Below are 14284 nucleotides of genomic sequence, written 5' to 3' on the forward strand. Positions count from 1 at the left end.
AATTAAGGTTGCATCCTGCTCAGGGTTTTGAATCAAAACATGTCCTGATTTCATCAGCAAAGAAACAGTGAAGGAAGAGGAGGAAGACGGGTTGAGATCACAGCCCTCTTCCTTTGTGAGGCGCAGTATCTGTTACGGATTAACATCTACTTAGAGCAGTTTCAGAGCTTTGCAGCTTACTTTTCCTTTCTTTGGCCAGCTTATTAATTGTAATGCACAGACTATTATTGTTGGAGGGTTTAACTCCACCTGTTGTAAATGTTTTAGTAAATCTATCATGATTTAAGCTATTTTTATTATCTTTGAAAAATTTATTACACTAGTAACATATGTTCATTGTAGAACATCTACAAATACACATGAGCAAAATGAAAAGACTAAAATCAACTAATAAGTCCAGTGGCCAGAAATGACTGTCGGTGACACTTTGGCCTACGTTCTTCTAGACTCAACATTATCTATTTCTGTACATTCTTGAATAACCTGGGCTCATATGGCTTGTGAGTTTCTATGTCCACTTAATTGTGAACGTCCTTCATGTCATCAAGTATACATCTACACTGTCATTTTCAATAGTTGTAACATATGGTACAATTCGTTGTAATATATATAATATATATGTTACATATAATACATATATATATATATATATACACACACACACACACACACACACATACATACACAACAATGGTTCTAAGGGCTACCAGCACATAGTGTATATTATATATATGCCACCATTTACTTACCCATTTACCCATTCCCCTATGTTGGACATGAAGGATGTTATTAACTTTTCACTACCCGTAAGTATTCAGATGAGGAACATACTTGGGTATATATCTGTTGCATTAGTATAAATTTCTAACAGTGGTATTTCAGGGTATTGTAAGTCTTTAGCTAATTTCAACTGGTCTTTTTTTCTTTCTTGCTTGCTTGCTTTTTTTTTTTTTTTTTTTTTTGAAATAACTATAAGCCCACAAGAAGTTGCAAGAGTGGAAAAGTGGTACAGAAAGGTCGTTTGCACCCTTCAGCAACCTTCCCCGAGGGATAACATTGTATGTAACAGTCATGTGGCATAAAAGCTAGGACATTGGCATAATGCAATAACTAGACTACATACTTTACCTGGATTTAACCAGTTGAATTTTTTTTATATTAATAGAATGGTAAGATGCATTCTCACTTTCCTACTTTCTCCTCTTACACAGCAGCCTTTAGAACTCCTTCCTAAACCTCTGTAGAGGAAAGATTACCAACTATATTTAGTAGACTATTGTCTTCTATTGAAAATCAAGAGGAAGAAATGCAAGTAAGAATCTGTCATCAGATGCAGAGGTGGTTGAACCCCCAACTGAGGCACAGAAAATGGGTAGGGTTCTGCCCTCCTTTCAGTTCTTCACATCATTCCAGTCCCTTTATGATGCACTAGAACAGAGCATCCCAAAGCCTGGGGTACCCCAACCACAAAGTAACACTGAATCACACAGTGAGGAGGTTGCTCATTTCTCCTTCACTCCTTTGATCACATCAAGGACAAAGCCTCAGTTTGGGGCTAGTCTTCAATGCCTCTCTGACACTTGCTAATTCCCCCTTTTTAACAAATTGCTCAGGCCTCAAGTTCAGATGGAGGCGGGCCATATCATTTAACTGAAATTCAATGGCATTTTATTGTAATTAAATGTACTTTTGCCTTCAAATTGCAGCAGATGAAACTGGTTTTCCATTTACATGAATATCGTTTAAGTTTCCTTTCAAAACACATTTATTTCAACAACAAAAAAGTGACTCGATATAAAAAAAATGTGATTAGGGCAAAAAACAAAAAAGGTGGAATGCTAATAACCGAGCTTAGGGACACATGGTGTTAGAGCCTTGTGGTCGGTGAAGAGCGGACCAGCCAGCCACGTGGCCTGGCATACTCCCCTTTGGGTTGAGTTTGGGCAAGAGTAAGAATCACTGGGTTCCTGGTTCTCTTATGGGATCTGCTTACAAAACAAAAAGACAAAAAGTATTCTACATCTATTAAGCACTTATTGGATGCCTCATTTCACTGACTCCTCAGAACAACTCAATGAGACAGATTTCATTGGTAAACTCATTTTAAACATGAGGAATCCAAGAGATGGAGGAATGGGGTAATTTGCGAACTAATCCATCTAGTAACTGGCAGGGCTGGGATTCAGACCAGATGGCTGCTGGTTCATACTGCTTCTCGTTAAACTTAAGGACCGTCAGTCATCTCTAGAAAATGTGGGATGACTCTATACCCTCGCCAGGAGTTTGGGTCCCTTTCTTGTGGGTCTGGTGATTGCATAGGAATTCCCTAAAGTACACTCCTGAGCTGAAGACATCCTTCTGACTGGAAAGGATATCTCACAGTTAACTTCATTCTGGACCTGCATCTTTCAAAGAAGGGCAGGATGTCTAACAGCCATTCAACCCTTGCCATTCCACCTTCCTAGACATTTCCACTATTGGAAAGATGCCCAGTTTTCTCCAATCATTCCTCTCTTTGAATAGTTCCAAAGGTTTCCCAGTATCATCAGAAAACCAAATCACAGGGGCAAATTTAGCATCAAGGAAACAGATAATATAGCTCCATTTAAATATTTAAAACATATATCCAAATTTATACTAGCTACTGAGGAAAGAAAGCAAAGAATTACAAAACATGGCCTATGCCAACAAAAGTCCAATGATGGTCAAGAAAGTCTTCATGATCCTTTCGATTTTAATGCTTCAGATTTCTAGCTACCTGGACTCCTTTGATGGACTTATGGGATGGTTTACAAATGATTAATTTTAAGGCAAAGCTTCTGAGACCACTGAAGGATTAAGAGCACGTCAAGTGGAAACACACACTTCTAAAATTATAACTGCAACAAATAAGTAAATTTGATTGACAAAAATTGTCTGCATCCCTGTTTTGTGATTTAATTTTAAATTTGAAAGAAATTATCTTAGGCAGGGACAAAGGTTTGCTTGCTTGGAAGTAATTTATTTGGGAGCAAGTGTTAAGGATGAAAAAGGGATAGACGGAATGAGGGAGAGACAGTACAGGATGCATTGTTGCATTAGCCACCCAAATGCATGAGTGGTACTCATCCCACAGAACCTTTTGAAGAGCCTTATGAAATCTCAGGATTGCCTACTCCGAAGGATGAAAGGAGGAAGCACTTATCCAAAGGTTCGCCATTAGTTAAAGGTGGTCCACACTTCTGGACCGTGCACATGGGACTGCAGAGCAAGTTCCTGTGAGTGTACCACACTGCAGTATCAGAGAAGCTCTGGGACAGGAGGCAAGAGGTACATGGCAGGGTCCTGACACCACCAGGGAGCATCCACCTGAATCTGACGAAACATCTTAGCTTAAGAGGTGAGGCTGAGAACATGCAAAGTGGCATGCAAAAGGTGTCCAATACAAAACCATTATCAACAGTTTGACGTACATCTGCCCAGACACAGTTTTTACAGGACATCATTAATTCACTGATTCAGTCAATCATAAACCCATTCAACAAACACTAATTAAGCATCAACCACGTGCCAGTGACTATGTTAAGTACAAGGGATAGAGCAGATGGTCACTCATAAGCGCTTTGCTCTCTTGGAATTTGCAGGCTCTTTGGGGAAATCAGGCATTAAATTAAGACATTATAATTGTTACTGAATTACGATTGTGATAACTGTTACCAAGTGTAGGATGATAAACTTTCTAGTCAGGAGAATTAAGGAAGGCTTCCCTGAGGAAGTGGCATTTAAGCTCAAACTTTCACAAGAGTGGGTGAAGAAAGCAAAGGAGGAGGGGAAAGTAACGAGGAAGAGAGGAACTAGAAAGTGTGTTGCAGACAGAAAGAAGAACATAAACAAATAACCCCACAGCAGAAAAACTTAACCTGTCCTGAGTAAAGAGGAAAATCCAGTGGGATGGAACTGGAGTGGGTGAGTGAGGGGGGGACGTGGGGTAAGTTGAGGCAGGTGAGGTGGGCAGGAGGGGGATCCTGTCTGGCCTGATAGGTCAGAAAAAGGATGGGGTTTTATCCTCAGGCCACTGGGAATCCACTGAAGGATCTTGAACAGGAGAGCAATATGATCAGATTTGCTTTTTTTTTCTTACATAAATCAAGATATGCTTGTAAATACAAGCAGCAGAAGCTCATAAATATCACACAGGTATTTAAAGAAAGCACAGCCTGTAATCCCGACGTAATTGTACAAATATAAACAGGAGTGCTGATGAGGTGGGAGCAGTGGGGGTGATGGCCTGAGCCAGGAGTCTGGGAAGGCATGCACAGGTCACCTTTTTGTTTGTTTTTGAGGACTAGTTCATCTGATTTGACGCCAAGGTTGCATTTAGTTAAGCCCGGATGAAATCCCCGTTGAAAAACCTCCTGTTTCTTCAAAAGAAAATTTCTCCTCAAGCTTCCACCAAGACTAACCTTTTGTAGGTTGGAGACCACCTACAGGGTGTGATGTGAAAGGTGCTGAAAAACCACTCCTATTCACTGTAAACTTTCTCTGCCTTCCACCAGTGTCTAAAATTCCATGATCACAATTTTCTTTTGATGAATTTTCTGTTGTCAAATATGCTGGCCCTAGATCTAGCCTGCCTTCCTGGGACAGAGCTGGGTTTTGTGTTTTCTCAGGGATGGGTGGATTTGAAGCTTTTTGAGACCCACACAGGGGCAGGGAGGGGGCCAGGAGACTGGATAGATTACAGAGAGCAAGAGTGAAAGCAGCTTGGGCTCTCCTGTGTGTAAAGGATGCATACCTAAAGTTACAGATATATCTTTACATAAACTTATGTAAACATACACAGGTGTACTTTTGGCATAAACTTGACTTTATAACATGGGAAGCACTCATGGTGAGGAACATTGGCTCTGGGGTTGGACCAACCTGGGTTCAGATCACAATCTTCGTAACTCTAGGAAAGTTATGGCACCTACCTTCTAGGTGGTTGGGAGGATTGCATGAGATAGTCTGTTTAAAGTCTTAGCAATGGTCTGTGGCATAAAGGTTACTTACTAAGATTATATGTATATTTCTCCTTGTGCAAGCCAGTGCGTGTCTGTGCATGCAGATGCCGATGTAGATATGTCAGGGAGATAAAGTGTGTTTACGAACAAGAGAGGTGAAGAAGGGAGAATGTTGCCCATCCCTGCAGCAGAAGTGCCAGCCCAGGCACTGAAGTGTGAGGGGGCTGAAGGGCTGCTCACAGAGAAGACAGCTCAGCTTTACCGAATAGGAAACAGAGGAAGGAACAGCAAAGGGTCTTGAACCATAAGGGGCTTCTTGATAAGCACAGACTGTAAAGTGGAAATTGATTGAAGGAGACAGACAACAGAATGCCATGCAATATCATTGAAGCTCAAAAAAACCTGCCATAAAAGGGAGAAGGAAAAAAAAAAAAAAAGGAATTGAATATGGTCTCTGAAATTGACATGTCTCCAAATTAGGCCTCTATGCTCAGAGGACATATGACTCCATCTGCTCCATCCTAAAGCTCTCCTCTGTTTTGAGCTTCAGGCATGTTGGCTTTTTCAGAACTGACATGGAAGAACTTTGAAAAACATATAAACCCACAATCTATTCTCATACCTCTTGGTCCCCTCTTAAGTTTTTCCCATGGCGGGCAGGTTATAGCTAGTGGCAGAGCATGTGCTTAGCATGCACAAGGCCCTGGGTTCTACCCCCAGTACCTCCGTTAAAAGAAAAAAGATTTTCCTGTGAAGTTGTATCTAAGTGCTCTCTGCATAATAAAGAATTGTCATTCTCATGTCTGAGAGAGGAGATAGAGTAAAAACAGAACACTCAGTATCTAGTCCCAGTTCTGCCCCTAACTCACTGAGCAACTTCAAGGAATCTCTCAACCTCTCTGGGCACAGCTGCCTCACCTGCCAAAGAAGTTGATTGGTCAGTCTGGGTCCTGATCTTTTGACTTCCTGCCATTCTAGACAAGGTTTAGCTCCCTTCAACCATCGCTCCTCCCCTTAAAGTTGTATCACCATAGGACATTGGGAGTTAAGAGCACAGACCACCTGCTTCTTGCTAGCTGTGACTCTGGGCTGAGTTCTCTAACCTGTCTGCACCTCCGTTTCCTTTTCTGTAAAATGAGGGTACAGAAAATTGTAGTGCATGATGATGCTAGCACGGGTTGCTAAAAGGATTGAGTGAGTTAGTGTAGGTGAAGTATTTAGAACAGTGCTTGGCACAGGTGAAGGCAACTGTGGTGTTAGGTAATATTATTATTGTTATTATTTACTTTACTGGATACTTTTGGAGTGTTACATGAAATATATTACCGCTAAATCAAGAAACAGAAGTGTAAGCATTTATTTGGGGCTATGAAAAGACTCCAGTGGGTAGGGAGGTGGGGGTGGAACTGGGACATTGCTTTTTTCTTTTAAAGCCCTCTTGTGCTTTGATTTTTCCAGGCTATGTCTGTACCATCACAACACGTTTTGTTTCATTTAAAAAGACTGAACAAAAAGATCACTAAAGTCCCTCTCAAATCTCAAAACTCAAGGACTGACTGTAAGTTTTTTGAAGGAGCAGTACTTTCCATGTGGCTGGATTGCTATCTAGCTACCATGAATATGTTTGACCTTTTTGGGAAATCCTCATAAAGGTTCAAAACAGTCACCTTGGCAGGTTTATAACCCAGCGCGTTTCAACTTCGCCGACAGGAGAGAAAAACCAGAATGATGAAAATACAAACTTTGTCAACACCGGGCCTTCCGGGCTGGCTTCCATTTTGCCCTGTGTAATGTCTTCCCAGAAACCGACTGGGCGACACAAAGGGAGGATCAGGAGCAGGGCGTGGACTCGGGGGAAAGCGCCCGGCGGCGAAAGGGTTAACAGGGCTGGGTAAGGCGATCCCTGAAATGAGTAAGACTCGAGTGGGGAAAGTTTTCAAAGCAGCCGCAGCGGCAGCTCCTGGGGAAACGGAAGCCGCCGGCTGGAGGGAGCCTGGCCGGAGCCGCGGACCGGGCTGAGCTGAACTCTGCCAGGGTTAAAGCGCAAGGTTAGTGCTAGTGGCCCCCGGACACCTCCCGGTGCTGACATCTTTGGAGCGTTGTCTCGGGAAGGCCAGGCGCCGTCCCTCGTCCCCGCGTGTCGCGTTGGCTTTTCTCACCAGGGGGGCCACCGGCGCGCGTGCCAAACCTCCGCCTGCTGCGCTCACCCAGGCCCCGGCGCCCGGAGGGACTGGGACCTCTAACGAGGAGGCTTTTCTAAACGGGAGGCTTCAGACATCCGAAAAGAAACTGGAACAAGAATTGTTTTCAGAATACACACACAGACACACACACACACACACACAGACACAGAGACACACAGACACACACACACACACACACACACACCCCTGTATATGCAGCTTGGCTTTTGCAAGCTGTGACCACGGTCCAGAATTCCTACCTGCTTCACTTGAAACTGGGAATAATTGTCCAAGTAACTAAACAGGCTGTGTGACTTTATCTTATGGGAGGAATATTGTCTCTGAGGCCAAGATAATCAAGGTGTGGAGGCCAGAGGGGGAGAGAGAGAGAGAGAGAGGGAGAGAGCGAGAAGGGAGGAAGAAAAGAAAGAACGAAAAAAAGTCCAAGCCCCATGGCCTGTAGTTGAGGCAAAACACTTTGTGAAAACTAGTTTCTAGTAGAACTTTTTTTTGCACATTGCTTGAACAAAGTAATGGGGGGAGATATGAAGGAACTAATTCTACAACTGCAGGAGATTCAGATAAACTTATCTATGTAAACATAACTTGTCTGCATGTGAGGCAGATAAGAGAGAAACTTAAAGGGGAAAAGAAAAAAAGAGTAGAGAGCGTCACAGGAATTGCGTCTTGAGGGGCCTTTCATTTGAGAACGGAGAGGGACCGACTGCCCGACTGCTTGGAGCCCTGGCTGGGGGAGAGGGCTTTCTGGGCCTCATCATCAGGCCGTCTCTGTGTCCCTGCTCTTGCCTTCCACACGGAGAGGCAGTGAGTAAGTAGTCGGTCGCTGTGCTGACTGCTTCCTCAGACCTGCCAGCAGGCAGGAGCAGAGGCTTATACCTGCTAGCACTGAATCAGAATGAGTCATCTGAAACTTGGGTGCTGGAACAAAGTCCTTGCAAACTGCCTTATGAGACAATGCCTTGATGTAGGTGGGAGACACTTCTCGGAGCAATCATCGTTTTTTCCTCTCTCTCCCTTTCTCCTTCCAGCAGGCAGGCCTTCTGAAACTCTCCAGCCGCCTTGGGCTCAGCTGACCCAACCATGTGGACTCTGCCCCTCCAGGTCAGGACGGGAGTTTTAAAATAAAAATGGATGATGTGACGTTACTTGATCTTCTGGAGTGCCCCGTGTGCCTCGAAAAGCTCGATGTCACAGCCAAAGTCCTCCCTTGCCAGCACACCTTCTGCAAACCATGTCTCCAGAGGATTTTCAAGGCCCACAAGGAGCTGAGGTGCCCCGAATGCCGGACCCTGGTGTTTTGCAGCATCGAGGCGCTGCCGGCCAACCTGCTGCTCGTGCGTCTCCTGGACGGGGTGCGCTCGGGGCCAGGCTCAGGCAGAGGGGGCTCCTTCCGCAGGCCCGGCGTGCTGGCCTCGCAGGATGGCAGGAAAAGCAGGACTCAGCCCGGAGGTCTGCAGTGCAGCCCTTTCCGGCCGGTGCCGAACATCAGAGTCCACATGGATGGGGTAAGAAAGATCTGATTTGTTCACATCATCGTGTCCACTTGGAGGCTGGGTTTGTGTGCATCGCCGATGAGAGGTTCTCTTCTTTTAGTTACATTTCAAAGAGCGCCGCGGAGGATTCCCTGGGGATAGATTTCTGTGGGCGGCGATAGTTGTGCTAGGATTTGGTGGAATCCTGAGCCTCTCTAATCCATCCGGGAATTCTTAGCATTGTTACAGCTTCCTAGGTTCTCCCTGCTTCTTGTCCAGAAGGTGGTAGGTCAAGGAAAGCCTTCTTGCTTAGATTTTTGGTCTCTCATTTCTGCTGTTCTGAGGCCAAACCACAGCAGGGGAAATGCAGAGGGTGGGAAAAAGAGAGAAAACAAATCTAACCGCTTGCTGCTTTTGAGATCTCTGAGAAGTTTCCAAACGTCGGGTTTTGCTTGTATTTTACCCAGATCCACCTTTCCACTCCCAGTCATAAAGCAACATTATGACAATGCTCGTTCTTAATCGTTCGAGGTTTTCAAGACACCTGATGCCCAAAGTTCGTGCGGGAAGGAAGCGGGTATGTGGGTGGAGTGACTGGCAGGAAAGGCTGGGCTGTGAAAGTACAGCAGAGGTGTCCAGGAGCCGTTCTTTAACAAATGAATAGAACACACACAAAATGCACATCGGAGGCTGCAATAAAAAACAAACAGACCCAGCAGAGCCTCTCAGGAGATCACCCAGCAATGCTTTTGGGGGTTTGGATAATGTGAATTGCTCTGTCCAGCCTTGCAAGCCCATCTTAGGACTTTAACCTGGCTGTGAGTCTCGTTGTGGGGAGCCTGGTAAGGGCACATCTCAAGAGAGGGACGTGGTCTTTGTGACTCCAGCAGGATTATTTGCTGTCACCCCTGGAGTTAGTGTGTCCAACTGGACATGGCAAGCTGTGGCCTGGATGGTTGGCATTCTTCGAAAGTCCGAGCTGCATTCTGTGTACTCCCACCTACAGGAAGCTAATACACCAGCAGCAGAGTCTCACGACTCCCTGCTGTGAAGGGTAGCAGAGGGTGGGAAGGTCTTCCCCGGATTTCTTCCCTAACAAAGGAGAAGAGGCTTGTGGTGTGTGTTCAGAAAAAGGTTCTAAAATATTGCTTCCAGCAGCTTACGCCTCCGTGGGTTCCCTGCACCTTCAAGGCACCACCCCTGCAGCAGGGGAGCGTGGAGACATTCCGAGATGAGAGTGGGAAGAAACAGGGCACTGCTGTGATTTCTTTACTGCAGACTTTTGATTGCCATTGTGCTGGTGTGTGCACACATTCCAGAAAAGGGCTTGGCGCCCTTCCTTCAGGCTCCTTGCTAGCCCTAGGTCTAGTCATCAATCAGAATCCACAAGTCTGGAAAAGGTGGGGTCAGAGTAGGGGAGCCAGGTTCTCAGGCAGGCTGTGTTTAGAAAGAATCGGGCTTTATCTCATCTGGGGTCAGCAAATCTCCCTTTGAATTCCTGAGACCCAGGAAGCTCTCCCCTCCCCCACCCTGCAAAGACTGACCTGCCTCCCTGCAGGCGAGAGTACTGCCAACCACTCCCACTCCGAAAGTGTTGCCAGGCTGGGAGGAGGCATGTCCCCTATCACCTTGGCCTGTTTGGGTTCATGTTTTCATCTTTTTTTTGATGTGGCTGTGTTGCTAAGAAAAGGTAGCAGCAGAAGACTCCACAACTCCCTCCTTTTTGAACCACAGAGGATTCCCAGGCCCCTCCCAGCATAAGGAGTTGAGGAATTAGAGTTGGTCGGAAGAGACAGCCAGATACCGCACGTCCCTGGGACTCTTTCACAGGGACTTGTAACCTCAGACCAAGGTGCTGGTGACGAGGTTGTGCCCATCCTCCGAGCTGTCCTGGACTGAGTCCTGTCATGAGGCTGAAATACAGAACCAAGCCACTGAAGGCTCCTGCTTTCAGGCAGGTCCTGGTTTAGTGACGATGCTGCAAGAAGGCAGAGCTCGCAGCCATCCCACCCTCCACCCATTTCCTTCATTTCCTGAGCCTACCTTTCTCGAAAAGCCTCATCTCATCCCTTTTGCCTTTTCAATGGGAATATGAACGGAGCATTCTTGGATGTAAATAGGGCTGTAATTCTGCAGCCTGTTCTACTCCCCAAATATAGCTACCTTTCCTGTAAGTGTGAAAGCAATCATGCGTCCCTTGGATTCAGAGAGTTGAGGATTATCTGGGAGGCCACCCTGTTCTGAGAGGCAGAGGAATGACCTTGCATCCTCAGCCAAACCCTCACCAAGCTACCTGCCCTCTCAGCCTCAGTTTACCTACACCCGTCAACACTTAATAATACTTGCTACCCTCCTTCCTCCAGGGCAGTGTGAAAATTATCTTTACAACATACTCAGATAGCCTGAGAAAACCTATGTCCTGTAAAGACAAAGCATCATCATTATCATTCATTTAAACTTGCTGTCTGACTTTTGACAAGCTACTTAAGGTTGCTGGGTTGCAATTTAAAATTCTGTAAAATGGGGAAAATGTATTATAAAAACAGAGAAGCATGGTGAGGCTTAACTAATTAGTGCTTGCAGAGCACTTTGAGATCCTTGGATGAAAGGCGTTTGGAAGATCATTATCCTGGTAAACATTATTATTGACTGTTGATTGTTCCCTGCCGGGCATGAGGCATTCTCCAAAACACGGCAGGAATGACAGCCCTTGCAGGAGAGCGTAATAGGTATTATTACTGGACTTGAACCTATGACGAGTCCAGGATGGGATAAGACTAAGTGCAAAGTACTCCCCAAAGAGGACATAAATAATCTGTTGTCACAGGCAACCATTTTGTGCAACGCCTCTCCAGAGGACTTGATGTCAAGGTAGCACTCTGAAAGAGTTCATTGAACTTCCTGTGCAGGAGCTTTTTAAGCCCAAAGCCTGTTCTGTTCACCTTGGCTCATCTACAAAACAAGCTTACCAAGATCTTTCTGTTGGCTCCAAGAGGCCTGAAACTTCTTGTGCCAACCAGGATGCTAGGGTGAAACCAACAGCCACACTTCATGGTGCCAGCCCAAGAGAGAAAAAAATAATCCATTGTGCCTGCCTGTCTACAACCCTCCCAAGCCGATTGTGTAAAAAGAAAACTTGAGAAATGGTTGTAGGTTTCTACAGCGTGCAATGATTTCAAGCCAACAGATAAGATCGGCCGTGTCCCAGAGGGCTGGCAGCGCAGATCCCACCGGTTCCTGTTCCTTCCCGTACTGCAGCCGAGCCCAAGGATCTCTGCACACATTGGAAAAGATTCTGGGCTCCTGAAAGGCTGATGTTTTTTCCTCCTCCCTCTGTTTCCCTTTAATATTTCTGAATTAGACCAGACAGGAAAGCAGTGAAGCTAAGAATTGGCGAACTTAGGTTCGAAAATACCAGAATTCCAGTCCTGATCCTGCCCCTCGGTCGTTGTGTACTTTGGTGAGTCACTTCGACCTCAGGGCCTCCAATTCCCCTTCTGTAAACTGGAGATGATAGTAGACCTGCCTCCGCAGGCTGATGGGAGAAGTCAGTGAGACGATTCATGTCAGTGACTTATGAGCACAGCGATTGGCTCAGTAAATGTCAGCTGCTGTCATTATTAAAGCGACTCAACACTGTTCTACTCTAAATTGCACACCATCTCTCACCCCTTGTTAACCGAGTGTCATCCAGAGATGGTTCACGGTATGCTGATTTGGGGCTTGTTTTGTTTGTCTCCAAATGCCCCGTGGCCGTGATTCAGGGGTGTGATTCCTCCAGTATGCACTGCCTCAGCAGCTCACTTCTGAGACCCTTAAGGAGCTAGGAGTTGATTCTAGGAGCGAATTTGCCAACCAGCTTCGCTTCCCCAAACGGCAAGCTCAGCGGGGCTCAGCAGATGCAGGGCAAGAACCCAGTCCACTTCCCCAGCATCTCTGATTCTCCATTAACGTCTCCCCTTTCCCCTGCGTCTCACTCTCCCCAACACAACTGTGGCTGCCCTGGGACTCTCCGAAGTCTTTGTTAAGCATCACGCCAACCACACACATTCCTGTCCCTCTCGCCCTACCTCAGCGAGAACGCACCTGCCACCTCCAGCACACAGACCAGGTGCCTGTGTCCTAGAAACTTTTTCAGCTGGTGTTGCAAGCAGCCCAGGGAGAAAAAAATGAGGTCAGAAGACACACAAGGGAATTGAGGCTGGGCACAAACCAGAAGGCATCCAGCCCCTTTCCTTGGTCCCAGCTACTGTGTCCCACTGCAGAGCAGTGACACAGATGGTGGTTACTGGTAAATTTCCAAGGGGACTAAAACCATCCCAAGCCCCTGGAAATAGCAGGCAGATGCCACTGGGTCACCGCGGACTGCATGTGGCAAGCGGAGGAAGGCATAAAGAGGGGAGCCGAGGTTGAGAAGTCGGGACATCCAGATGGTTCTCCAGCTCCACTCACACGTACAAACTTTAAAAAAAACCACATGGCCCCAAACCTCTCTCAATGTACCTCCTTTCTAGTTACAATCCCCTTCCTTTTATTGATGACTGAAGTGTTTAAGGACTGCAGTCAAATGGAGCTGGGTTTGTGCTGGGATTCAATTATTTGTTAGCTGGGAGGCCCCAGGCAAGTCACTAACCTCCCTGACACCCAGTTTCCATATTTGTGTAAGAACCAATAAGAACTGTTTCCCCAAATCCATATATTATAAGGCCATTGTGAGATTAAAATGAGATAGTGTTTGTGAAAAGTTTAGTCTAGTACCTGGTACATAATAGGTGCTAATAAATGTTACCGACAATAAATAACAATACAATAACAAGAAAGAAGAAAGTCTGCTGGCATTGGGTTTGGAGTTCTTGTGCTCACACATAAACAGGCAGGGACCTCTTGAAGAAATAAAGCAAAGAGGGTAGCAAAAGGAAAGGGGGTTCTCAAAATGGCAAAACCGTAGTGATGGAAAATAGTGGTTTTCAGTGTTTCCAGGGGTTACGGGTTGGAAGAGGATGTAATCTACCCAGTTCTGAAGGTGGAGGAACTGTCCTGGCTGCGGTGGCAGTGAAATGAATCTATGTATGCGTTAACCTTCATAGGAATTTATACCAAGAGAGAAAAAAATCAATTTTACTGTATGTTAATGTTTAAAATATTTTTAAAAAATGAAATGGAGCTCTTGTACATTTCTTTGAGTGTCCTGCCTAATTTTCACTGGGCCCACTCTGATTTCCTTTCATCTCTGTGTGTATGGGGTCAATACTGTTTCTGAGAAGGGTTCTGCCATCATTTAAATGATCAGGGGAGTTCGTGTAGGTCGGTTCCTCTCTGTTTTAGGAAACCATTCTATTATCTGCTTCAGTTTTCTCATCAGTTAAAGATGTCTGGCCAAACAGTGGACACATAGAAGCTCACCCCACTGTGGATGGCCGAGGCAGGTGGCTGGGGCAGAAGGTTCTCTTTACTCAACCTCAATTATCAGCCACACGCACTGGGGCATGTCCAGGGATTAGCCAATGCATATTTTTATGTTGTTTTCGTTTCCTCGTAGGAGAGGTTGCCTGTCCACCTGTCCCTTCAAACTATAAAGAGGTTGTGAAACCAGCGAAAGTGCTTGTTCAGCCCTGCACTCTCAGTC

The 14284-nt window shown here is 45.7% G+C and overlaps 1 protein-coding gene across 6 annotated transcripts in view; it reads left to right on the plus strand.

Moving 5' to 3' along the window:
• Nucleotides 1-6879: 6879 nt before the first annotated feature.
• Nucleotides 6880-14284, plus strand: part of SH3RF2 (SH3 domain containing ring finger 2) — a 119522-nt gene continuing 112117 nt past the window's right edge. For 4 of the 6 annotated variants that reach the window (XR_006726626.2, XM_045520064.2, XM_045520065.2 and 1 more), the window contains exons 1-2: nucleotides 6880-7030; nucleotides 8215-8691. Coding sequence is in view for 5 of the 6 variants with exons in the window: in XM_045520064.2 (XP_045376020.1) it covers nucleotides 8314-8691 (378 nt within the window). In the remaining variant the exon portion in view is untranslated. The remainder of the gene's footprint in view (nucleotides 7031-8214; nucleotides 8692-14284) is intronic. The other 2 variants (XM_074360875.1, XM_010959601.3) reach the window with 2 other exon arrangements.

Source organism: Camelus bactrianus, chromosome 3 (assembly GCF_048773025.1).
Source record: "Camelus bactrianus isolate YW-2024 breed Bactrian camel chromosome 3, ASM4877302v1, whole genome shotgun sequence".
Taxonomy (NCBI): Eukaryota; Metazoa; Chordata; class Mammalia; order Artiodactyla; family Camelidae; genus Camelus; species Camelus bactrianus.